We start from the raw sequence: 26,581 nt of genomic DNA on the forward strand, positions 1-26,581 counted from the left end.
CTAACCTACTGGTGATTTAATTTACAGATCTCAAAGGAAGTGTACGCTCAAATATTTGAGGACGTTAACGTATCAACCACTGTTTAATTTTGGAATGTGCCTACTTGCTTGACACAATATTTTACCATCTAACAAATGTTTAGCCTTTTTTTCACTTGACTAAAGAGAAATAAGTTTCACATTGCTTCATTCACCTTCTTATGTGCATATGCTGGGAAAGATTGGATGTTAAAAAAAAAAAAAACTTCCTCATGTTCCTTTCTAGTACATCTAAATCTGTTTACCAATTCAAAGCTGCTAAGAAAACCTGCATTCTCCTGCTAAATCAACTGGATGGCTAGAAACCAAACTGTAATGTAACAGAAAAAAAACTTATCAATTTATGTTCATGACAGAACATGCTTGAGAAGGTATTAAAATTGTTCTGGCCGCTATGCCAGTTTTTTTTCTTCCTTTCTCTGTCTTCTTGTTTGAAAAGGCTTGCAGCTTTTAAGCTGATACTTTTTATGGTTATATAACAGTTCTAATATTTTGTGACATTTTGTATTGTGACACTATAGATGAAATTGTCATCGGACTGACACCCTGTGCTGTTTATTCCTTAATTACAACTGTTAACACTGTAGAGAAGTGTGCTAATCTGCCAGCACATATTATGAAAACAACATTATTGTTACCCACACCAGCACCCACTCCACAGGGTATCTCCAAGAGAGTAGTTCAGAGGAACTCACAGCCCAGCGAACGCTGCGATGTAGCTTTTTTGGTGTGTGTGTGTGTGTGTGTGTGTATGTTTAGCTTGTCCTATTGTCTTCTTTGCAGAACACAAATCACTGGATTCAAACATGGGACTGGGAGATAGCATGACACCCTCGGGCAGCAGAAGCTGTCTCTATAGCTAGACAACCAGAGGTGCTTTATCCCCACACAGTGCTCAAGCAGTAGGAGACTGAGGAAGCTCAGAGCTGCTTAGGGTTGTGACCCAAAGCTTTCTGACACTTTTTTTTCCAGACATAATGAAAACAGGAGAGTGAAGGAAGGGTAAGTTTAAAGATGAAAAAATGAGAATAAGGTTATTTGCATTCACCAGGTTGCCAATCCCTAAATAACAATGTCAAAATCCAATAACTGTCACCAGTTGTAATAGGTCTCCTATTCCAGTACAAAGTCTGTGCCATCCCTAAACTGGCTACTTATCAGATGCATTACAGTTCACTGCTGGCCACCGCCAGAGCTTTTGAAGGTTTGTTGGTGTGTGAGGCACGCATGTTAGGCACCTATTTCCTGATAAACACGATCAGACTAAAGCCAGTCTTCATTTGTCACAGGAACTGCAATATTAAGCAGACAACCCCTCTGGTATTGTACCTTGTCCCCACAATAAAACAACTGAAAAGTAAAGATTCCAGAAAACTTAAACTGACAATCAGAACTGTTGAGATGAGAATGATTGTAAATGAAGTTTTAAACAATACACACAACACTGATTTGAAGCTTACTTAATAAACAGAGTGCATAGTTTTCTTTTTTTAAAATAGGAGTAGGGAATAGTATTTCTATTACCTTTGAATATCAGTTTTATTCTTCCTTGGGTTTGGTAGAGAAGAAATTCATGACTTTAAAACACAAGTAACTGATAACCTGAGATTCCCCAGTAGATTTCCATATCTGCATTGTCATGTAGGAGGTAATGAAAACAGTAGGAACATAAAAATTCCCAAAGACCTCCCGGTTACCTACATATGCTTTAACATTAGGCTTTATTAAGCAAGTTTTCTGGAACAGCACGTGAAGAAGTTATCACTCTGCTTCATTCTCAATGTTTTTTTCTGCTTCTTTTTGACTTTCAACACCAACAGGATATGGTGCTCTTCCTAAAAGAAACTGTTCCCATTTGGGAATATATTCTTCTACTGATGCCCAGTAACGAGTCTGGAAAAAAAATTCAAAAGTAAAAAAGCATATCAAGCAATTGAACTTGGCTCTTCATAATAGTCTAAATGTTTATTCACTTAAGTGTGTGTGTGCGTGTATACACACACACACACACACACACATACGTAGAATGCATTTCCTCTACAGAATATTTTATGTTAATTTTAGAAAAAAATCTGGCTACTTACTAGTGTTAATTTTCAAATTTCTCAGTAAAACCGGAGCCTGGCAGAATTACAGGTTTTAGAATTTTATTGTGATTTTACACGCCCTCTTGTGGCCAACCTTGGGATTATTGCCAATAGTACTCTTCATGGCTACACAGCATTAAATGTTTTTGTTTAATGTTACAAATCCCATTTCATACGATTACGCATACTAAAAATTTTACAATGAAATGACTAAACACGAACAAATGAACTAAAACCAAAATATTTGACCTGGGATAAGATAAGGAACTGAAATATAACTAGTATGTTACAGTTTAGGTCTCTGCTAAATTGGCACCTTAATTGTGTGGGACACACAAATCCAGGATATCTTTGGAAAGAACACTTGCCATGAAAAATTTTAATTTTTCCCATATATTTTTGTGATGAGAAAACAGCAATGAAAGGTAACCATTCTAAAAATAGAAATAGCTTACAAGTTGAGATGGCATGTTATTGGTCTAACACTGGTGGTCTGTAGGCTATGGAAATCAAGCTGTGTCCAGGAGCTTTGATGGTTTCTTGGGTGACTGCCTTAAGGAGGCCAAAGAGAACCATACTGCCCAAGCTCTGTGTCACAGGAGGGCATTTTGTACTTTATCAGCACTGTCACTCTCATTTTAAGAGAATTTGGCCAATAAGGTAGATAGCAGTAGGACCACTTACTAATTGACTGTGAGCGTCAAACAAAGTCCAGTGGTTCTGAGCGATGAAAATGGTGAGGGGTTCCACATATCTCTGTCTATGCATGTGGTCTCAGAAACAGCCTGACATAGGTACAGTGAAGTTCATCCTGGGGTGTGAGGCTGGTGCCTGGGAGTTTCTTCGCCATTCATGACTGCATTAACCCCTATTGTATGGGCCCTGTACGTGCCAGAGGAAGGTATTGGGGAATCCAACAAAGAAAAAAAGCATGCCCAAGGCACAACTTTGTACCAGACTTTTTTCTATCCCTGATCGCTGCCTTTTCTTATTATCCTAGATGACACAGAAAATTGAGGGGCAAATTCTCAGCCTTTACTTTTGAGTCTATTCATATTCCTAGTTGGATGGACAGCAAAATGGTATCTGAGAAATGTCATTAAAACTACAAAATGCAATTCTTCTATAGGTAGTAAGTTCCCATTCATCACAAATACATTCATACACCAAATATGGTTTATTTTTGCAAGCCGTCTTACCAATCTGTTCTTCAACTGAGCAAAACAAAACAGACAAAACTCATACTATATTGTATGATAATATGTATTTAAATAGCTTTGGCTTCGGTTAAGTTTTTTGTGAAGGGGACTGAATTCCTGTTTCTAACACTTCCATTAAAAAAGAACTTTGGTTCATCATGCTGTCATCTGAAGATTTAGTGCACTGTTTTAGCTCTACAAGGATGGTTGTTTCTAAGTGACAAAGGATGAAGACAGGGGATCTTCATCAAATTTCCCCTGGTAAAACATAATTTCAAATCCAGATTTTCTCAATTACCTACTACGTAGAAAAGCATGGATCTGTAAGGATCAAATACATCTTGTTTATTTTAGGAAATATGTAAAGCTGGGAAATAGACGTGCATGTAACCACTGTTTAACTTAACAGTGCACTACTATTAGGGTAGGGTCTCTCTGAATGCGTTCCGAAAGATTCTTACCTCAAGAGACACCACCTCAGGCCGTGGAAGTGGGTGAATCCTGGTCTGCAGCGACTTTTCAGCTGTTTCTATATCCTGTAACAGACATCAGCATTTTAAAACCAAAATGCGTTTACTACCAATGACAGCTGTACTACCAGTAAACACACCCCAGATCTCTCACCTCCTCCCTGAATGCACAGTTGGAACTGGTGGAAGGACACTGGGAGGGGAACTGATGACTGCTCGAGGACCCCGCTGCGAATCAAGAGTACAGGTCTTTGTTTTGCTTTTTTTTTTTTTTTTAAATTTTAAAATAGGAGGAGGGGAGTGATATTTCTCAGTTCTGCCTTTTCACTTTGAATAGCCAGTAAATTCGTGCAAATATGGCATCTTCTAAAACTGCTCAGAGCGTGCATTTAGCTATAAAACCGCTTGAAAACTGCCAGAAGGGTAAAATGATCAGCTGTTCAGATAAGAAAATAGTGACATACTCAGACCCACAATGTGCTAACCTTAGAGTAACGAGTTCAAGTGCCTCCAGATGATGTCTACGGTATACCAGTGGCATGCATCTCATCAGTTCTGCCTGCCATTGTACGATTGTATACCTATGCAAATATTCCACATTACGAAAAGAAGTTCAGGGAGGTACCTCAATACTTTTTCACTGCATTATATAGATTTTAAGTATAAGGGTTCTACACTCATTTCAGTGACAAGTTTTATTGCTTGGCAGTACATCACTCAGCTGTTGGTATTCAAGTACTGTGCTTTAGTTCAACTTGAATGTGTGTGTATGTCTTCAAATGGTTGTAAAAACACCAGAGTAACTAAACTTAATTCCTTCCCTGGTATAATTTTTACCTTGATACATGCATGGAGCACACGCCAGAAATGTAGAACTCTGCAAGTTGTTATGGAAACATAGGAGCTCAGTTTAATAACCACTCCTCAGTTCAGTGCCTATGTTGTCTTGTGCCCAATTATTTTGTTTGTCAAGTTCATGGAGGCCTTGGATGAAGCCTGTGTAAATTCTCTCTCTCCTTAGTTGATAGAAAGGAGAAAATTCCAAGATCCATGCACAAACACTGGAGCAATCTAAGTAGAGGGCTGTTGGACAGACGGAGAGAGATGGAAAGGGCGTGGGAGTGGGGTGTGAAGAAGCCAATGCTGAACAGGAGAAAAGAGATAGCAGATGGTAGCGGCGGGAGCAAGGAATGGGTGTGAAATATAAAAGGGAAAAACAGGAAATTCCCTAAAGGGACTCCCCAAAGTTGCACTACCATTAATGCACCTGCTGTCTAGAGGAAGGTGATTTGGAAGGGGAAAAAAAATCAATTTAGGGATAAAAAGCTGATCCATTAGCACGTCTATCCCATGGCAGAAGTTTACAGCTAAGACACATGCTAAATAGCTTTACTGCCAATGCTACCACAACTACAGAAGCCTGACTCTTCTCTGAGCACACTGAGATTTTAGAAATTACACAAATTTTTATTATTTGAGAGACAGAGAAAGGGGGAGGGAATGAGATGGAGGTGTGAGAAAGAGCGAGAGCAAGAATACTCTCATCTGCTGGTTCAGTCCCCAGATGCTCCCAAGGGCAAGACCTGGGGCTAGATGAAGTTGATAGCCAGGAAGTCAACTCAAGTCTCCCACAAAACTGGCAGGAACTCAATCACCTGGGCTATCAGCACTGCCTCTCAGGTTCTGAATTAGCAGGAAGCTGGAGTCAGGAGCTCAAGCAAGGCGTGGGACCCAGGCACTCTGATCTAGGACACACGCATCTTAACTGGCATCTTAACCAAAGGCCCGCCCTCGAATAACTGATTTTTACTCTTACAAATCCGATAAACACAGTAATAACCACAGCAACATTCAGCTATTATTCTGTGAACAGTTATAAAGCTACTGGGAAATCTAGCACTAGTAGATAATACAAAGGTATTTCAGAAAGCTGGTGGAAATGCAACCAAAAGCTAAGTTTATCTGGGTGCCTGCTGTTGTGGCTCACTGGGTTCAGCTACCGCCTGCAATGCCAGTATCTCATATGAGCACTGGATAGAGTCCCGGCTGTTGGACTTCTGATCCAACTCCTTGCTATATGCCTAGGAAATCAGTGGAAGATGGCCCAAATGTTTGGACCCTTGCTACTCACATGAGAGACCTGAATGGAGTTCCAGGCTGCTAGCTTTGGCCAAGCCTAGCTCTGGCCATTGTGACCATTTGGGGAGTGAACCAATGGATGGAAGATCTCTGTCTCTGACTCTCTCTCTCACTCTACTTTCAAATAAATGAATAATTTTTTAAAGATAAGCTTATTGGGGTGCAAAAAATTCTAAAAACCAAGCACAGTTTTTTTGTTGTATGCATTTTCAAAAAATATTTTAAAATTTGGTATTATAAATTATTTTCTTCAGCATCATGTATAAAGGATATTGAGTATCTCTTAGAGAAGAGCAGGGTTGCTATCACCCCTCTGAAAAACTTTATTTGCTTAAGTAATATTTTACTTTCACAGATTTTTTTTTAAAGATTTACTTACTTGAAAGGCAGAGTTGCACAGACAGACATGTATCTTCTGTCTGCCTAGTCCACTCCCCAAATTGCTCCAACAATTTCCATGAGCTTCTTCGTGTTCTCCCATGTGAGTGCAGGGGCCCAAGCATTTGGGCCATCATCCACTGCTTTCCCAGGCGCATTACCAGGGAGCTGGATCAGAAGTTGAGCAGCTGAGACCCACATTTGCACCCATATAGGACGCTGGCATCGCAGGCAGTGGCTCAACTCCCTGCAACTCAGTGCTGGCCCCCTTTCATAGACATAGAGCTTACCTCTCTGATTCCTCCTTCTCTTTCTCCTTAACTGGCTCATCTTTCTCTCCTTGCTCCTAAGTGTGGGTTTTCTTAAGATTTGTGACATCTGGCTTCATATTTTTTTCTTTATCTCCTTCCAGACTGTCTCTTATCTAGCTTCAACTAACCATCACTGTTGAGGGATGGCTAAGTGTTCCTCTGAGCCTGTTTTTCTCAACTCGATAAAAGTAAGCTTATCTTCTTCCTACTGAACATATTGAATCAAGGTTGGTACAAATGCTGTCACCCAGATAACTATGCTGTATCCTCTGTCTTTAACTCTTATTCCCTGCCACTTACAATGTCAAGGCTGTATAGACTGGGCCTTCAGGATATCTTCTCTACCCTTTTCCAGTTCATTCCCAGTGAAGTCCTTCTTAGAACATAGAGTCACTCAACAAATACTTCGGGAGTGCTTGTTCTCAGTCAAGCCTAGAGTGTATTTTGTTTAGTCCATGATTAACATGAAATTGATCAATGTCTCTAGGGAACCACTTTAAATATGTCTTTGCCTAAACAAAACAAAACACATTGGTACCCATCACATAGGAGAGGAAGTGTGAATTCCTTAACCCAAATGGGAAAAATAATCTCTGATTTTAGCTCAGCCTTCTGTAGCAAGTTCCATCTTATTACTGCCATGTAAATACCTCTTTTTTGACCATACATGGCCAGAAGGTAAGGACCATGTCCCATATAAACGTTATGCACCTTAGTATCTAACAAAGTGCAGGGCATGTACTGGGCACTTAAATATTCATTAAATAAATAAAGACAATGGCAGGTTCCTGAATTAAACCAGAAACTTAAAAAAAAAGACGAAAACCAAAACACACATGCCCAAGGCATGGCAAAGGAATAGGAAAGGAAAAAGGTGACAGGAAGAGAGGGACTTTGTTATACTTGATGACTTTGTTTAAAAGGTTTGCCATTCGAAGGGAAGAGGGAGCGGGAGAGGGGAGGGTTGCGGGTGGAGGGAAGTTATGGGGGGGGGAAAGCTATTGTAATCCATAAGCTGTACTTTGAAAATTTATATTCATTAAATAAAAGTTAAAAAAAAAGGTTTGCCATTTGACCATTCACAATTCTATAGAGCAAACAAAGCAATTCCTAAGAACTGAAGTCAAATGAAACCAATCTGTTATCTATTTGGTAGCTTAAACACATATTAAGTATTCTCAGAACATAGTATTGACTGAATCTGCATACTTGGATATAGCCTAAAAACAAACTATATCTTACTAGAATCCACTCTCACTAATCCAATTGGTGATGGTAATGATATCTATATCATTGGATAAAGCAAATAGCATAGCCCCCTTTATTTATGCCTTCATGATTCATTTACCTGTGGTCAACTATGGTCCAAAAATATTAAATGGAGACTTCTGGAAATAAAAAAAAATTTTTTTGAATTGCATGGCATTGCAAGTAGTGTGATGAAACCAAACTGTTCATGCTGCCTGAGGCATGACTCATCCCTCTGTCCAGCTTAGCTATGCTATACATGCCCCCTGATCATTAGTCACTGGGTTGCTTGGGATGGAGGATCAACTGTGGCAGTCTTGCAGTGCTTGTGTTCAAGGAACACCCAGCAGCCCAACACCATGTCACAATGCCCATGTCATACCCCAAGTTCCTCTCATCATGCGGCTATCATGTTATGATGTGACTTCACATCATGACAAGAAGGAGGGTAACAAGTACAGTAAAATCAGATAGGTTGAGGGGCAGATCATAGTTACTTTTATTACAGTAGATTATCATAACTGCTCAATTTTATTATGTTACTGTTGCTAATCTTTTACTGTGCCTAACTTTTTTTTTTTTTTTAAGATGTACTTATTTCTTTGAAAGGCGGAGTTAGAAGTATTCCATTCACTTGTTCACTCTCCAAATGGTTGCAATGGCCAGAGCTGGGCCAATGTGAAGCCAGGAGCCAGGAGCTTTTTCTAGGTCTCCCACGTGGGTGTAGGGGCCCAAGTACCTGGGCTGTTTTCCACTGCTTTCCCAGGCCATAGTAGAGCTGGATCAGAAGTGGAGCAGCCAGGACTGGAACTGGTGTCCATATGGGATGCCAGCACTGTAGGCAGTAGTTTTATTGGGTACACCACAGCACAGCCCCCCACTATGTCTAACTTATAAATTCAACTGTGTCAGAGGTATGTATGTATAAGAAAAAGCAGTATAAATAGGGTTTTGTACTATTCTCAGTTTCAGGCATCTGCTGGGGGAGTCTTAGAACACATTCTCTGTGGTTTTGTAAAAGGGGGGGACCATTTCAATTAGTTACATCATTGTTGGAAAATTCTTCGACAACTGGGAGAAAAAGAAGTTAGAGGCACAAGATCAATGTTTTAAAAACCATGTGAACTCTCCATGTATTTTATCTTAAAAAACAAAACTGAACAAAAGAAAATGATTTGCAATACCTTAACTGCCCAAATTGAGAGATCTGAATACATTTCCTGGCAATAGGAATTAAAGCTCCTTAGAGCAATGCCCAACTGCATGTTTAGACAGAAAATGCACACAAAGAGCCTGGAAGAAGCCAAGATACCTCAAAGAGAGAAGCAAAACTCTCAGTGACTGTTAAGGTCATGTCAAAAAGGCATTTAGCAGATAATTTGGAGAGCCTTCCACTTGGTAAAAATGGGGCACTATAGGCATGACTCAGAGCAAAACTTGGAAGGGACTGAAACACTATAAATCCCAGGTAAGTTCAAAGCAAAACAAAATGATACTTCATTGGTGATCTTTGGAGGATGCTAGGGAAACAACCTGTCATTTTGAAAACTAAATATAAGGAAAGAATCAAGCATTCATCATATAACTATAGGAACTGTACTACAGCAGATAAATGATGAAAGGAAGATTCTGTTTATATCAATCAGCAAAGGAATGAATACATTTGAATAGCACTTTTTGTGACCTATAATGAATATATATGGGCAATAATAATCAATGTTGACTGCCAACATTTCAAAAAGAGAGATGATCAAACATTATAGAAGTGTTCTTCCCCAACACATTGAACTTGAATGTGACTGGGCCTCTGGATCTGCATCAGTAATACGCTAGCCATTAGCCTCATGTGATCAGTGAATACTTGGTATGTGGCCTGTACGAATTAAGATGTGCTTTAAGTGTAAAGTGTGCACTAATTTTGTTTACAATCATCACCAGAAAGTGAAAACTTACACATGTGGCTCATATTATATTTTGTTTGGACAGTGCAGCTCTATGTTTTTCAATAGGGAACAAAAGAATATGTTTAATGGTACTTCAGAGAACTAATTAGCCATATCCAGACTGGGAAACTCTATAGGACCAAAGACCTAATTCCTTCAACAAATAAATTAAGGAGTGGGGAAAAGGGCAGCAAGGTATTTCAGCATCTTACTTTTTCAATCAGTTAAACTGGTGGATTTTATTTGGATCCTGAGTCAAACAAAAGTAAAATCAGGTCTGTAGGCTAAGGCCTAGCCATTGTGGGCTGTTGGGAGTGAAGCACCACATGGGAGCTGTGTATCTTTGTCTTTGCCAAGAAAAAGGGGTGGACATTTGGTTTTAGCAGTTAAGATGCTGCTTGGGATGCCCACAGCCCATGGTGGAGTACCTCCATTCAAGTCCTGGTTTCCCTCCTGATTCCAGCTTCCTGCTCATGCTGACTCATGTAGTTGGGTCCCTGCCACTCATGTGGGAGACTCAGATTGAGTTCCCAGCTCTTTCCTTCCACCTAGCCCAGACCCAGCTGTTGTGGGCATTTGGGGAGTAAACCAATAGGTGGAGATCTCCATCTGCCTCTGAACCTCTTTCTCTGCCTTTAAAATAAAATAAAAATCTAAAAGTCTTTAAGTTAACTGGAGAAATTTTAACTCTGGTTGGATATTTGAGGAATTACTACAAATTCCTTAGGTTGATAATGGTATTGTAATTTTACTTTAAATTGTCCTTTTGGTGATCTATTTTGAAATATCTAGACACATAATTGAGATATTTAAGAATGAAACAATATGATTTGTGGGTATTATCTTCAAAATAACCTGAGGGGTAGAGAAAGGGATAGTTGAGGTGTGCAGATGAAACAAGACTGGCTGTATTTTGACCACTACTGAATCTGGGTCATACCCACATCAAAGTATATTCTCCTACTCCCTCTTTTATGTAGGCTTGAATGTTTCCATAACAAATCAAAAACAAATTCCTAATGTGGACGATGGTGCAAATGTTACTTTCTGGAGGATTCCAAAGCCCATATTTAAATGAGTTGACGCACGATTAGGGCAGGTGAAATAAAGAGCACAAAAAGTCATGCGCTGAGATCTCTCTTTTCCCCTGTCCCTCCCAAACCAGCAATATATATCTCACTATAATTAAAACAGTGAACCCAGTTATGGTCGGGTTGGTTTTAATGTTTTTCATCTGTGGGAGGTCCAATTTCTGGGACAAGAAAAATAACATACTAAACCACAAGACACAGGGTCCTTGGTGCAAAGAGCATTGAAGCAATCATTACATTTACTCTTCAGTGACTTGGAGAAAGTGAGACAGGTGGGAAGCAAAGAGGAGAGGACTGGGGTCCTTGTGGTCACTGGTCATCCTGGGTGGCAGTGTTGTGAAGGCCCTATTTGTTGGACAACTGCCCCACAAAGGCTCGAGGGCCTCTTCATGGAGTTGCTAACGATATTTCTCATCTGATACAGCATTTTCCCTGTTGAGTGTTTGTCCATCTTTCTCATGAGATGATGCTATTTACCAAAAAATTCCCTTTCTGGGTAATACAACATTTTGTGAGAAGGAAGGGAGAGATGACAGTTGATATAATACAAGTCTTCACAGACCAAAAAATGCTTGTTTCCCTCAAATTTGTAGCAATTATGTTTGTTTTGAAAAGGCAGATAGCACTCCATTTTACCCATACCAACAGAGAAAAATCATTCAGCCTTTGTTTCTGAAGTTCAATATCTTTTTTTTTTTTTTTTTTTTAGTTTGACAGGTAGAGTCATAAAAGTGAGGAAGAGAGAGAAAAAGGTCTTCCTTCCATTGGTTCACTCCCTAAATGGCCACTATCGCTGGTACTGCGCCGATCCGAAGCCAGGAGCCAGGTGCTTTTTCCTGGTCTCCCATGCAGGTGCAGGGGCCCAAGCACTTGGGCCATCCTCCACTGCCCTCTTGGGCCACAGCAGAGAGCTGGACTGGAAGAGGACCAACCGGGACTAGAACTCGGCACCCATATGGGATACCGGCGCCACAGGTGGAAGATTAACCAAGTGAGCCACGGCACCGGCCCCAGTTCACTATCTTTTATAATTACTCATTGAAGTCTAAGTTTTCTTCATTACTTCTATTCATACCCATTCATCTACCGATATGTTTGAATATCTGATGGGATTAGCCTCTTCCTTATTCCTTTATTAAAAAAATTCTTCATACTGGATTATCTTCCTAGCTTATTTTTCTAATGTACTTGCAGAAATTTTATTAGGGACAATGCAAATTTTGTTAAACTTTTAAAAACTACCAGCGCTGTGGCTCACTTGATTAATCCTCCACCTGTGGCGCCAGCATCCTATATGGGTGCCGGGTTCTGGTCCCGGTTGCTCCTCTTCCAGTCCAGCTCTCTGCTGTGGCCCAGGAGGGCAGTTGGAAGATGGCCCAGGTGTTTGGGCCCCTGCACCCGCATGGGAAACCAAGAGGAAGCACCTGGCTCCTGGCTTTGGATCGGCACAGGTCGCCGGCCATGGTGGCCATTACGGGGGTGAACCAATGGAAGGAAAACCTTTGTCTCTGTCTCTCTCATTGTCTAACTCTGCCTGTCAAATAAAATTAAAAAAAAAAAAACAAAACTACCTATCAGTAACTGTGGAAATTGACTTTTTAAAAACAGTCTATCCATTCAGGATTAAGTCCTATGTCTCCTTTAAGTTTTATTTTAAAGCTCTTAGTTTACTGTGATAATTTTCTTTATATCTATCATGCATATTCTTCGTTTAAATGCATTTCCAAACATTTTACAATTTTATTGCTAATGTGAATGTGATCTCTAGTGTTTTTCCAGCTCTACAGGTAGAACTGCTATTGGTTCTTATAACTATTTGCCCATTAATTTAATGTTTAATGATTTATTCATTTATTTGAAAGGCACAGTTATAGAGAGAGAGAGAGAGGCAGAGGCAGAGAGGTCTTCCATCCACTGGTTCTCTCTCCAAATGGCTGCAATGGTCAGAGCTGGGCCGACCCGAAAGCAGGAGCCAGGAGCTTCTGCTGGGTCTCCCACACAGGTGCAGGGACCCAAGCACTTAGGCCATCTACTACTGCTTTCTCAGGCCATAGCAGAGAGCTGGATTGAAAGTGGAGCAGCCGGGATTGAACTGGCACCCATACAGAATGCTGGCACTGCAGGTGGCAGCTTTACCTGCTACGCCACAGTGCCGGCCCCCTATTAATTTTATTTTAAAATATTTATATCTATTTTAACTTGATGGCAGGTGTTGGTGGTTGGGAAGGGGAGATCTTCTGTCTACTAATAATTCCCCAGATGATTCTATATGGGTGGTAGGGACTCAAGTACTTAGCATCTGTTGCCTCCCAGGGTGAGTATTAGCAGGGACCTGGAACAGGAAGGGGAGCTGGGACTCTGATAAGGGATATGGATGGTATCTTAACTCCTTTGTCTAATACCCAACCCTCCTCATTAATGTTACTCAACTCTTAATACAGTAGTTTGAAAACAAATTTGGCTTTTAGGAAGATATAGCATCATTTATAAATACTGTTATATATTCCTTTTCAAAAGTTAAGCCTCATTCTCTTACTAATATTTATTGTGTGGAACATCTAAATAAGGTCAAATAATGTGTGCTAATAGAGGTTATCCTTATTTTATTGCTGTCGTTATAGGAAGGCTTTCAAGTTTTTAATGGAAGCATTTTTTAAGTGTGTGTTCTCATAATTCTGAAGTACCTATCCTAGATATGACCAAGCCTTTCTTGACAATGGGCATTAGGAGTACTTACCCTATTATTTCCTTATCTCCAAATTAACGAGTTAGCCCAGATTAGTGGTTTTCATAATTACTAAGAGCCACTGCTGGTCAGGCAAGGGAGGCTGAACGGGTGGGGTGTGCTTTTATCTGAGAAGACTTAGTGCTAAAAAAAAATGAAAACTTTCAGATGAGAATCTAACATGTATACCTGTTAAAGTCTTTCCCACCTCAAAAGTCTATAATAACTCCTATTTATTTTCACCATGACCAGAGCCATAAACAGTATTTCCAAACTTTAAAAAAAAGAGGAAAAGTAAGTTTAAAAAATGGCATAGGCAATTAATTATTCAGGACATGTAAAAAATAAAAGGGAAGACAACTCTTGCAGCAAACACAGTGTCTACAAGGTAATATGGGCTTAGTAAATGTTTGTTAAATGTCTGCAAGGAAACACAAAAATGTACTCATTCCTAGATGGGTAGGATGATTTAGAGGTATGCTATTTCATCTTTAAACTTTCAAATGATTTTTCAGTGACAATATATGATTTTGATATCAGAGAGAAAATATACCAAACTGAAGTTCGTCACAGCTATGAAACCAGCTTTATTGTCTTCCTCTTATAGTTGTATATGGCAATGATTTATTAGCTACCTTTCTTTTTTATTTATGCAGTTTTTTCTGTTTTAACGCTGGGGTCTTTGAGGAAGTCCATTTCTTAAAAAAAAATTCTTTTAATTTGAAAGTCAGAGAGATGCAGACGGAGAAGGACCTTCTATCTTCTGGTTCACTCTCCAGATGTCCCCAACAGCAAAGGCTGGACAGGCTGAAGCCAGGAGCCAGCAATTCAAATCAGGTCTCCCATGAGGGTGTCTGGGACCAAATATTTGAGTCATCAGCTGCTCTTCCCCAAGGAGTACATCACCTGGGTCAGAAGCAAAGGAGCTGGAACTCAAAGCAGGCACTCCAAGATGGGCTGTAGGTATCCCAAGCTACAGTTGAACTGCTCTGTCACAAGCCTCCTCCTATTTTATTTTTGATTGACATATAACTATTTATAGATACAATATGATGTTCTGATATATTTATACATAATATAATGATCAAATTACAGACAGCCCAACTATCAGCTCAAAGAATATACCATTTCTGGGGCCATGGCTCACCTGGCTAATCCTCCACCTGTGGTGCCGGCATCCCGTAGGGGCGCCGGGTTGTAGTCCCAGTTGGTCCTCTTCCAGTCCAGCTCTCTGCTGTGGCCCAAGAGGGCAGTAGAGGATGGCCCAAGTGCTTGGGCCCTGCACCGCATGGGAGACCAGGAAGAAGCACGTGGCTTCTGGCTTTAGATTGGTGTAGCGCAGGCCATAGCAGGCGTTTAGGGAGTGAACCAATGGAAGGAAAACCTTTTTCTCTGTCTCTCTCATTGTCTATAACTCCACCTGTCTAATGAATAAAAATTAAAAGCACCATTTCTTTGTGATGAAAACATTAAATCCTTTCTTCTGTTTTGAAATACACATCATTGTTAAAATATAGTCACCCTATAGCACAGAACACCGGAACTTATTCTTCTTACTTAACTGTAACTCTGTATCCACTGACCAACCTCTCTACACCAACCCTTACCACATACAACACACCACTCCTCCTTATCTTGTGTTCTAGGTTCAACTTACGTGAGATCAACTTTTTAGGTTCCACATATGAGTAAAATTCCAATTTAAATGTCTTTTCTGTGCCTGGTTTATTTCATCTAACATAATTTCCTCTAGTTTCACCCATGTTATTAGAAATGACTGGATTTCAACATTTTTAAAAGGCTAAATTTTTGAAGAGTTGGGTCAATCCCATGTCTTGACTATTTTGAGCAGTAATGCAATAACCTGGGAGTATAAATGTCTCTTTAACAGTCTGATGTCATTTCCTTTGGATACAAATTTGGTATTGGGGTTGCTGGATCACAGGGTATTAGCTACCCTTCTTAATCTAGACTCCCCATTCTTATCTTGTCTGTAAACAGCAAATGAATCTTTTCTTAAATGCTCATATTTCTTCTATAAATCTCTATATGTTTTTACTTAGGCACTTTGGGTACTGTGTCATCTCTAATATAAATTCTTAATTTCTTGGTTCTTACAACATATATCCAATCTTGCTTCCTATTAATTTCCAAGGTAGCTTGCAATTCCAGAAACATCAACAGGACCATCCATTCTTCTGGTCTTGACTGTTAGAATTCAGTGGAATGCTTTGCTTTTTGTCTATTTAAATACAGCTCATATTTAGCTTCTTCTCTGAGATCTCTTTAGAAGATTCTAGCTCTAAAGGATCCTTTCACTGTTGTTCCTATGGTTCCCAACTCTATGCCATGCAATTTAATGTCTGGTCACGTGATGGCTCAGAGTACTTCAAAACAAGGAACTTATAATCTTCTATCACCAACAACAAAGCCTGTGAACTCCTTGATGTCAAGAACTCCAAATTTTGTCATCTTCACTCTTTTCCCAGAACTAGCTTAATAGTAAAGACCCTCGAGGAATTCGTCAAATATTTGCTCATTAAAAGGAAAACACTCGAAAGCCAAATGTCACAGCCGTTGCTGCAGGTAGGTAGCGATCAAGCCTTCCAATTTAGTTTTTCTAACTTTTCACAGCAAATTCCAGATTATCCTATATATTTCCATTTAAAAATAAATATTGTTAACACCATTGGGCAAGTAAGACATATGGCAATATAGAATGCTTTGGTAGCACTATGGCTGTGACTTAAATTACTGTGGATCAAACTGCCAGAAGCTGAGAAGATAACTGAATTTTCTTCTCCCTTTATCCTCTAAGGAAGACAGAAGATAACTATATCGTGCCTATCGATGAAAATATTTAACAATAAAAAACTGAAAACACTGCTTTATAACTTAAATAATATAGTCTTACTACCAAATGTTTTAGTCATAGGATCTCTTGGAAGCTTGAATGGAAGCAAACTTTAGGGCTTTAATTATGGATGAAGCCATACAATTCTGGAAGCAAAGTACAGCAAGCAGCCAAAAATGTTCCACATATGATTTTACTCCAAATGGGCACATTGGCCAAATGGTGAGGCCCTGCGCACTCACACACTTTGACCACCTCCTCCATAACCACCAAGAGAGTTCTGGGAAATCTGTAATCAGAGATACGATATAATTCTGTGTGTTGACTGTGGCCTCAATAGGGCAAAACCAATCTATTCTTATTTTTGTGATGTTCAGTAGTTTGTGGTTGGATCCAAATATGCTACAGGGACTTAATGGTCTTTCAGAATGTCCCTTCAAATAAAGAAGATGGAAGACGAAAAGGTACATCTTTACTTCTTCTTGCACAAAGGTGATCTTAGTATTTCTTCAGTAGTTACCGGATTTCTGGTTGACAGTAAACATTTAACATAAGCACACATTAAATTTAATTTTTTTTTCATTAAAAAAATGAGACACCACATGCTACTCATTGAGCTAACATGGGTTGTGAAAAATGACACGGCTTCCTTCTACTTATTACTCAGATCAAAGAAATTATGTAAATCAAACCTAAGAGATTCAGCTCAAACACTTTTGGGAAGGTGGAAAAAGTGTTTAGACTCAAGTAATGGAAACTTACCTTTAAAAGACTACGATTTCTTTTGAAAGCAGTCTCAGCGGCTTGCACCTGAGGTGCCTTTTCTGTGTTTTGACCACCAAACTTTCTCGCCATTTTTTGAAGCAACATTAGTCTTTGTGATACTCTAGGGTTAAAAAAATGAAGAGTATATAGTTTAAAACTTAAATGCAAGTATTTTATTGCCTCATTAATCAAAAAATGCATCTTTAATTGCACCTCGTGCTAACTCTGACCTATATTGAAAGTCCATTACTATGTCCACTAATAAGCCAGAGAAAAATTTTGGCAGTTCAGTAAGTCTTCAGTGAATCTGGGTAAAATTATTTTTATTTTCATTAACATATCCTTTATATATGCCATAAGTACAGGCTTCTGTTTTTTAGCCTCTCTGGTCTTTTGAAATTATTTTAGAGTGTTGAAGATATGTTTTAATTTTTGGTGAAAATGCAAACTGTAATACATATCCCCTTGTACACATGGTTATATATACCTCCCCACACACATACATTGATAGAACTTGCTATATGAAACCTTCTGCTTAACACTTCAGTACCCCTGAATCTCATGTTACACATTTAGAATTGTGCTAAACTTCCATATGTTTGAAGAAGCAATAAAAATATTTTTTCCCTCTTTTTCCAAGAGAAAGATGATGGTTTGATATATGACTGAGAGGCAATGTATATGTATGCATACTTGTAAGGTAAAACAGTAATCAAAGAAAGATGTGAAAGTTATAAGTAAATTCTTTAACTATTTTGTTATATATAATATACTTTAGAAGTGTTTTTGCTGGTCAAATGTTAACTTCACAAGTATCTGATCCTCTTAAATGATTAATATGAAAATGTGAAATGATAAAAAGCACATAAGAGGTATATATAGCAACCAGTTTCCCAAATATATGCAAAGGTTCTCAAGAAATACCATGTTTCAGAGGGCTTTCTTAAAGGTCAAACTTAACACTGGCTTTTTCAGTAGTCTTTTTTTGTAGGAAAACTGTTTAGAAGGCTAACGGAGGGAGCCATACAGAGAAAAGGAAAATCTGAGCGCTCAGAGAGGGTTAATAATAATTTGAAGGACAGGACTGGCTATGCACTCTGTAGAACCTAATAATGTCAGACACTGATTGTAGAGCATTAACCCAACCATAAGGCCCATGACTCGAAGGTCACATGTGCATTATACCAGCCCTGAGTAAGGGGCTTAAAGAAGTCCATCAGATAACAAGGTGGAGCCTTGAAGGGGTGAGAGGAAGGGTGAATTTATCTGGATATTAGGAAGAAAATCTAAAAAGATATGACATAATTACACTTTTAATTTTGGTTGTTCTTAAGATACAGGGAAGTTCACTGACATCAGTCTCTTAAGTAGTCAGATAATTAAAATGACACACTTCTAAATTTTTATGTCTTCCTCTGCGTACAATGTTTCACTAATAAAGCCTAGCAATGCCTTTATTTGGGTTAACCTTTTTAAAAAAAACTTACATTTCTTCATGTCTTTTAGAAAGGCGAATTTCTTGAGTGAATAAAGAAGTCATCTTTAATCAGAGCTGTGTACTAAGCTTTCTCCTAAATAATAAAAACAAAGTTACTTCCACCACATGTCCTCAGCTGTGCAACATTTTATCATTTTAATACCTCAAGGCATTGGTTTTTCTCAGTGGAGAAAATAAAAACTTACATGTAGTGTGTAAAATAAAAGAATGCATTTAACTATCTTCTTATTCAGCATGTATACTTTTTCCTATGCCATATGTATACAGGAACACCAGGAGTTAGGCAAACAGCATATTTCACATCCCCCCACCCCACCCCTTTCTCAGACTCTAACCTTAATCAGAATAAAAACCAAACAAGCAGCTGGTACTAAGACTGGTAAACATTTTATTGTATCAACAGATAGGAAAGGAAAAAATCCACTCTGCAAAGTTCAGCACCATCCCATTTGCACGTGCACAGCCACACAGAACAGCAAACAAGTTTGAGAACCAACTGGGGACTCACGGTCTTTCACTTCCTGGAAGACTGCCCAGTTTTACCATCCCTCTTCCAAACAGAAGAATATTTTTCATGTGTGACTGTGAGAAAAAGCACAACAAACTACCTTCATCCTACCCTGGCCACTCAGGATTGCCATTTGGGGGAATTTAGGGGAACCTCTTTGCATGGCACCCTTGACATCATGAGCCAGCTCACTTTGGCTAAAGAGCCTGGGCCCATACACGCAGAAGTGTACTGAAATGCTTCGAAGGTCTCAAGACAGACGGTATATCCTCCGGTTGGGTGCAAAAGCTGCAGAAGGGTCCTGTCCTAAGCGAGAAACGGGAATGAAAACTTTCCTGCAATGAGGCTTTCCTAGATTTGATGACATCAAACTTTGTCTAGGGACCGCCCGAGTGTCCTGCGCCGACGGAAAACCCGAGCAGTTCTGTCGGCACCCGCTCAGAGCGTGAAGGGAGCTGAGCCCGGAGAGAAAGCGCAACCCTGTCCTGCCCTCATCCGGGTTCCTCTTCAGCACCGCGGACAGCAATCACACAGCGGCTCGCCCGCGCGGGTCTAATTACAGACCCTTCCCCGCCATCCTCTCACTTTCGTTTCGCAACGCGGCCGCTTACCGCAGCGGGAAGGAAATCCCAGAAAGGCAGCCCATGCTCCCTTCTCTGCCATCCCCGCCGCCAGTGCTCCAGACAAAACCCGCGCCAAATTCTGCCTTAAGGACCGAAGATCGGCGCCGTGTCACTCCCCAGCCCACCGACTGCCCACCTCCCGCTAACACCCGCAGGATTTATGAACTTCGCTCATCACCCCAGTTCTTCCCTATCACAACAGCTGCCCCCCGCCACCAGCCTCGCGGGCACCTGCGCCACCGTCGGACAGTCCTGGCACCCGCCGCGGTGGCACTTCACTCACCAAGCCCGCGTCGGGGCTCTTCCGGTAAGGCACTGGCTACTGCGCCGGCGCTGGGGCGACCGCGCAGGCCTGGGCGTGGTCACGCCGGTTTCTCCCGTGCGCGGGGCGCGTGATGACGTCACGGCATCTTTATAAACGGCGAGCGCCTGGCGCGAAAGCGTAGTCGAGTGTCGCAGCTCGAAGGAGTGGGACGGCAAGTTGTGTGCGAATTTTGAGGAGTGTGGTCTAAAAGGGTCTTTACGAACCCCGTGGAAAATATGTTTGGTAGGTTGCTCGGTTTCCACGCCGTGTAAGTGGGACGTGACTATATTGAAAGGGAGAGTGAAGCTGGCTTCTTAGAAGCTGGCGTGTCTCAGTAGAGTGTGGAAGCAGGGGCCAACTCTGCAAAGTAGTCCAGAGTGTTTGAACCGGCCTCACAGCGCGTTTGCTCAGAAGTGCGTATGGAGTAGTTCGCAAGTGCTGCTGCTTTGGGAGCCGCGAGCTGAGCGGTTCCTCCCCAGGAACCAGTAATCACGCCCCCTCTGCAGGTGCCCTGTGTGCGCCTGTGATCTCCTTGAAACTCACAGCAGGAGATAGGTATTTTATCCTCCTCGGAGAGCCAAGGAGCCGAGGTCGATTGTCAAGTTTGGTGTTTGCTGCAGTCCTCAGGGTACACGCTTGGGAACTAGTGTTTGAAAAGGCGTTCGGAAACACTCCTTGTTATTCCTTGACCTCGCTGTGTGACACTAGTTCTTTGATTTTACAGAGGAGGGAACTTGGGTTCGAGAGGGGTTATTTTCTTCCTAAAGGTTTTCCAGTTGGTAAAGGGCAAAGAGCTAGGGCTCCAGTCCAGGTGTTTTTGATTTTCCCTGCCCAGAATGTGTGCATAAAGCTTAGGTGCTCCTTAGAGACCCTAGCGCCTCGTGGTTCCTCTACGTGGAAAGCCCTGTTAAGTGTACATGTTAGGTTTAGCCCGTCATATCTTTGCTGTTCTCTTTTCTCCACAACACAGTAACCTTTCATACTCGAGGTATCTTTTGTCCTTTAGTTTCTCAGTGCACCCGCCAGGAGAATGTGAACTTCCTATGAACTGATGTCTTTGTGTCTTTAAAAATTTTTTTTTATTGAGGAGCCAGTGTCGTGGTGCAGTGGGTTAAGCAGCTGCTTGGAGTGCTGGCATACCATATTGGATTGCTGGTTTGAGTTCTAGCTACTCGGCTTCCAATCCAGTGTCATGTTGATGTGCCCAGGAAGGGAGCAGAAAATGGTCATTGAACCTGGGCCCTTGCCACCCGTGTGGGAGACAAAGATGGAGATCCTGGGTCCTAGCTTCAGCACGGTCCAGCCCTGGCTGTTGCTGGAATTTGGGGAGTGAACCAGCAGATGCAAGGTATCTCTGTTTGCCTCTCCCTCTCTGTCACCCTGCCTTTCGAATAAATCATATTAATTAATTATAATGAGGAAAGGAAGATCTTCTGTCTACTGGTTCACTCCCCAAATGTCAGCAACAGCTGGAGCTGAGCTGTGCTGAAGCCAGGAGTCAGGAACTTGATCCAGGTTTCCCATATGAGGGGTAGGAAGCTGGAATTGGGAACAAAACTGGGACACAAACCCTGGCATTCACTCCTGTGTGGCATGTATGCTTTGCAGGTGGTGTCTTAACAACTGAATCCAAAGCCTGACCCCATTTTTTTCTCTGATTTGCTGACGTGCCCCTTAGTGACTAGGATTGTCTGACATACAGGTGCTCAGTAAATATCTGCATAAATGGATGAAATAATGCCCTCAATGAAATTTCATCATTATTTCAGTGAGCCCTGTCTTCAACTGATAGGAGCTGTTTCATTGGCACACTATTGCATACACTCACTGCTCAGTACATATGACCCTTGAATGGACTTGCGTTCTAGAATGCAGTAGAGCTTTAGCATGTTTATGGGGCATTTTTGTTGACTTTTCAAAATTGGCGAGGGGTTGCATGAAATGGAGCCTGAGAGCCTGCACCTTAAAGCATTTATATGTTGTTTAAGGTAAACTTTGCTTACATCCTTGTTTTGTGTGAGTTTCCATGGTCACGCAGTTGGACAAACCCAGCTCTTTCAACTTTGAGCCTGGCCTTTTCAGGTCGTTGTCTGCCTTAGCTGGAAATGAAGGAATATTTTGGAAATTATGTTGTGATTTTTGGAAGAAGAGTAACCAGGAATGTACCATGATTAAAAGTTAACTGGATAGGCTGTGATAAGTTATTTTATGACATCCTATAGTAGTGCTTGCTCTTTAATTATCTTAAGAGATATGCTGCGATAGCTCTTCTTTTCATGAAATATCTCATAGATGATGTATTCTGTGAGGCACCTGGTGGGTGAGAGGATCTGGCAGTTACCTATTAGTATGTGGTGTCTACATTTATTGGGTAAGTTTGGGTACTTTCTAGAGTGAGTCACTCATGGCCTACCATGCAGATAATTGGAACTTATTAAGTAACACCTGACCCACAATGGCATACTCTGTGAATGTTTGATGGAGTCAGTGTTTTCTAACCCCTGGTTGCTTCTTGTACCAGCATACTGTCATTATTCCTTAAACCTGACGATCTTCTGTAATATGTCCTTTATTCTCATAATTTAGAAAGTATTGTGCCAGTCATAGATTATATAAAGAGGTGTTTATTACACATACGTAGAATACAGTCTTCCCTTATGAGCTTAGAGTCTTCCCTTTTAAAGGATTACTTATTTATTTGAAAGGCAGAATGATGGAGAGAAAGGGAGAGAGGGGTTTTGCATTCATTGGTTTATTCTCCAGATGCCTGCAAAAACTGGAGGTGGGCCAGGCCAAAGGCAGGATCCTTATCTGGTTCTCCCATTTGGGTGGCAGGAACCCAGGTACTTGGGCCGTCGTGCACTGCCTTGCAGGAGCAGTAAGTAGGAAGCTGGATGGGAAGCTTGCAGTAGCTGGGGCTCAGATGCAGCACTCTGATGCAGATGCTGGCCTCTCTGCCACAATGCCGAAACCTGGGTGAGCTATTAAGGTATATTCAGTAAGGTAGAGAATGATGGTTGACAACATAAAGAGGGTTAATATGGGTGTGTGCTCAGTCTGTTGCAGGTGCTTTGCTTGAATTATTTAATTAGCATAACCATATGAGCAAAGATGAGTCTTAGAGAAAAGACGTGCTTCAGATCACACTGTTTGTGAGGGAACTCCTGCATGTTTGAAGTTATTGCACTGTTGTGTATTCAGATAATGTCTAATTAAGAAGAGTCATGCAAATTACAAGGATTTTATGTAGGGAAGGAGAGAGCCCTGTAAGCTGGAATAGTCTAGATTTTGGAAGACTGAGGTGCACTTTGGCAAGTGGGTGGGATTTGGAATTCTCTGTTAGTGATTGGATTGGTCAGGCGTCAGGAGAGTGTGATGTGCCATGTTCTAGGTGAAGGCACAGAAATGTGTGCATGAGAGGGAAGATCGAAAAGTGTTTTCTCCTAATTGTCCATGATTTTAAAAACTTCAGGTCTGTTCCCGGGAGAACTTGGAAGCAGAGATTTTGACAGTAGAAGGAATTATTGGAGAAGCTGAGACTGGTGTAGAGAGGAGAAAGGAGGACAGAAAAGGAGGGTTCATGTACAAAAAAGGGCAAGCTTCGAGGGTATGAAACAATGGAAAGAATTGCACAACACTCGACTCTTTGAAGGTCTCCAAGTTCCTAACCATAAAATCTGTTAGAGTTTGTTCAGCCATCTTTTTAGACTCACTTTGGAGTGTACTCTGAGCAGGAACATACTAACAGCAAAGAACTTGTGACTACAATGGCTTTGAGTTTTGTTCCTGTTTCAGGAATTTCTCAAAATGAGTCCAGTTTCTTCACTTTGAAACAAAAGCCTGAGGATTTTACTTGCTTCATATTTGGTGTCTGTCCGTTTTACTCTCGAGAAACTGTTCTGCACTCAGAATAAATCTCAAGTACTTTAGATTGGCCCTTGCTGGATTTTGACCAGAGCAAATTTTTAACCAGATACCTTTTTAGGAGCTTTTGTTAGCAAAGCAGGTATCAATCAAGATCCATTCAGATAAAACACTACAGAAATGGAAATTATGCTCATAGCTGGTGCCTTGGTTAGCTGAGGGAACAAGGTCTTGCTGATAAAATGATGCTCAGCCATACAGAGTTCCAATGAGAATTTGCATATGCCTTTTTCTTCTTTGGGAGAGCAAATTAAAAACCTTGCTGGTTCTAAAATTCACTTGAGAAAGCGTTAGAATTTTTACATTGAAAGTATGCATAATAATTTTTAGGAAATCATTTGTATATTGTACGTGTGGTAAAAATGTGGATTTGCACCCTGCAAATTGCAGTGATTTAAAGCTCACACAATCCTTTTTAGTACAGCAACACCTTTCCAGCTGTGTGTAATTCAAAAAAGGTTGGTTGGTTTTGCAGTCTTGTCTCCTTGGTTTCCCAGTGGCTCTCAATATATCCTTGCTAGTCTCTGACTGTTGAATCTGGACCTTTTTTTTTTTTTGGTGGTAGGCATTTTTTTCATTTATGGTCTTCCTGCCTATGTATTTTCTCATTTTTTTTCCTTTTGCTTTTATATTCCTGTGCCATCTTTATCATTTGTCCACTACTGAGTAAGCAATTAAGAATCTCCTTAAACATATACTTGGCTACTTGGTCCACATTGTATTCTGCCATTCCCATCTTTTTGTAATGCTCTTTGTTTTTGTTTACTGAAAACATTCAAGACTCCTTGTGCCAGCCAGTTTTTCATCACTGTTGTTTGCTATATGCCTGCACTTGAAAACACTAGTTGCAGTTTCACTGGGCTTTGCTTCTTTGTTTCAGGACCTAATGATGTGTAAAAATATTGTCAAAAAACTGTTGTAGTTGCATGCATTTGGAATAGTTAATTACACAAAAGAGGAGACCCGTAGCCTTCATTTATGTGAAAACAGCACAAAGAAAATGTTCTGCCAAATGTTTTGAACACTTCATACATTGTTTCTTTTGTAAGGGAATCAGGTCTTTCTTATTTTCAAATCTGATTGTATTTTTCCCTTAAGTATCTCCTTTTGATTGCTTTTCGGCAGTGACTTTGTTAAATTGAAAGCTGAGTAAATGAGCTGATGGTTTATTCTTAGAAATTCTCGTTAAAATTGGATATGAAAGCAACTTTTAATGAGAGTATTAAAAGGGTTAGTTAAATGCACACCTAATTTTCATAGCCATAGTTTTCAGAGGTGTAAAAAAAATAAAAAAGAACTCATGAATATCTCTTGTTTGGGTCTTTTCTTGGACGTTGAAAATAAATACAAATTGCAAGCCATAGAAATAGACTGTAAATGAACTTCATTTTTACCATATTTTCCAAAGTCCAAGTTTTGAATTGCTTGTTCATACAATCAAAAATAGTGTTTTAATTAAATTAAATCTCAGTTTAGCAACCTGAAGTATTTGCATCAGGTGGAAATGTATATACTAATTTGAAAAATTGGATAACATTATCCTTTTGAGATATTGTTATGTTCGGAATATTTAATATGAAATAGAGGTTATACATGTTGGCTTACATGCCTGGAATTTTGATGAGTAGTAGTAGAGGGGAGAAGAAATGGAGTCATTTTAACTCTAGATGGCAGTTAAACACAACTAACAAAGACCAACTTTTTTGAAATACAGAAACACAAAAATAGTGAAACACACACACATTCACACATACATGCTGAGCTACCATCCAGTTAATTATATTCTCAAAATGATGTCTCAGATTGATATTGCTAAACAAACATGTATAAAAGGTAATTACACACAAGTGAAATAAATAGCAGAGGCCTGTAATTTCAAGATTTTTTTCAGGTAGTAAGATGGCATACACCTGTGCACTGATTTCTATTGCTTATATTTTGTCATTTTTCCTAGCATTTAGTTCAGTGTACTTTAATTTTATGTATAATTATTTACCAATGCAAGCCATATGCCATTGGGAAGGCAATTGCATATTTAATATTTGAGATGTTTCAGTAAAAACAAAACCTATTTTCATAAAGAAATGCATTCCCTAAAAGTCCACTTTGCAACCTGCCATAAATATGAAGTGCATACATTTGAGGTTGCATTTTCCTTTGCTTTGGTTTCAGTTAAAAATGCATATCTTAGAAATAAAGTGGTTTTTTTTTAAGATTTATTTATGTATTGGAAAGTCACAGTTACACAGAGGAGGGTTGGGGAGAGAGAGAGAGAGAGAGAGAGAGAGAGAGAGATGGATAGCTATCTTCCATCTGCTAGTTCATTCTCTAGATGGCCTCAGTGCCCAGGGCTAGGCCAGGCCAAATCCAGGAGCCAAGAGCTTCTTTTTGGTCTCCCACATGGACCTGGGCCATTAGCAGGGAGCTGGATCAGGTACAGCAGCCGGGGCTCAAAGTGGGACCCCTTTGGGATGT

General features: G+C 40.3%; 1 protein-coding gene and 1 long non-coding RNA gene across 17 annotated transcripts in view; one reads left to right on the forward strand and one right to left on the reverse strand.

The window, feature by feature from the left end:
• LOC127492427 (uncharacterized) overlaps positions 1-26,581 on the forward strand; it is a 118,480-nt gene that overhangs the window by 37,749 nt on the left and 54,150 nt on the right. For 4 of the 8 annotated variants that reach the window (XR_016214248.1, XR_016214249.1, XR_016214246.1 and 1 more), the window contains exon 1: positions 20,274-20,425. The exons of 2 other annotated variants lie outside the window; for them this stretch is intronic. This is a non-coding gene — a long non-coding RNA (uncharacterized LOC127492427). Of the gene's footprint in view, positions 1-20,272; positions 20,426-26,581 lie in introns of those variants that run through there. 2 more of the 8 variants (XR_007921888.3, XR_016214250.1) reach the window with 2 other exon arrangements.
• CEP15 (centrosomal protein 15) lies at positions 1,560-20,242 on the reverse strand. Of its 9 annotated transcripts, XM_089305490.1 has the most exons (7): positions 20,162-20,190; positions 19,448-19,561; positions 19,256-19,329; positions 18,737-18,820; positions 17,247-17,370; positions 3,787-3,861; positions 1,560-1,932 (listed from the first exon to the last, which is right to left on the reverse strand). In XM_089305490.1, the coding sequence occupies exons 4-7, from the start codon at positions 18,787-18,789 to the stop codon at positions 1,801-1,803; spliced, it is 384 nt and encodes a 127-aa protein (XP_089161616.1). In that variant the 5' UTR covers positions 18,790-18,820; positions 19,256-19,329; positions 19,448-19,561; positions 20,162-20,190; the 3' UTR covers positions 1,560-1,800. The 9 variants fall into 9 exon arrangements, with proteins under 9 accessions (XP_089161616.1, XP_069906755.1, XP_089161617.1 ...); XM_070050654.2 differs by lacking the exon at positions 19,448-19,561 and having other exon boundaries at positions 20,162-20,237; XM_089305491.1 differs by lacking the exons at positions 19,256-19,329; positions 19,448-19,561 and adding an exon at positions 19,867-19,961 and having other exon boundaries at positions 20,110-20,216.

Source organism: Oryctolagus cuniculus, chromosome 10, assembly GCF_051225735.1.
Source record: "Oryctolagus cuniculus isolate XC-2025 breed Fujian yellow rabbit chromosome 10, ASM5122573v1, whole genome shotgun sequence".
Taxonomy (NCBI): Eukaryota; Metazoa; Chordata; class Mammalia; order Lagomorpha; family Leporidae; genus Oryctolagus; species Oryctolagus cuniculus.

Bases quoted from the DNA above. Each gene is read 5' to 3' on its own strand.
- CEP15 (XM_008260868.5), bottom strand. From the start codon at position 18,789: ATGACTTCTTTATTCACTCAAGAAATTCGCCTTTCTAAAAGACATGAA. The intron at 17,371-18,736 runs GTAAGTTTTTTT...TTTTAACCCTAG, and splicing joins TCTAAAAGACATGAAGAAAT to AGTATCACAAAGACTAATGT. The intron at 3,862-17,246 runs GTAAGTTTCCAT...TGTCTGTTACAG, and splicing joins GAAATCGTAGTCTTTTAAAG to GATATAGAAACAGCTGAAAA.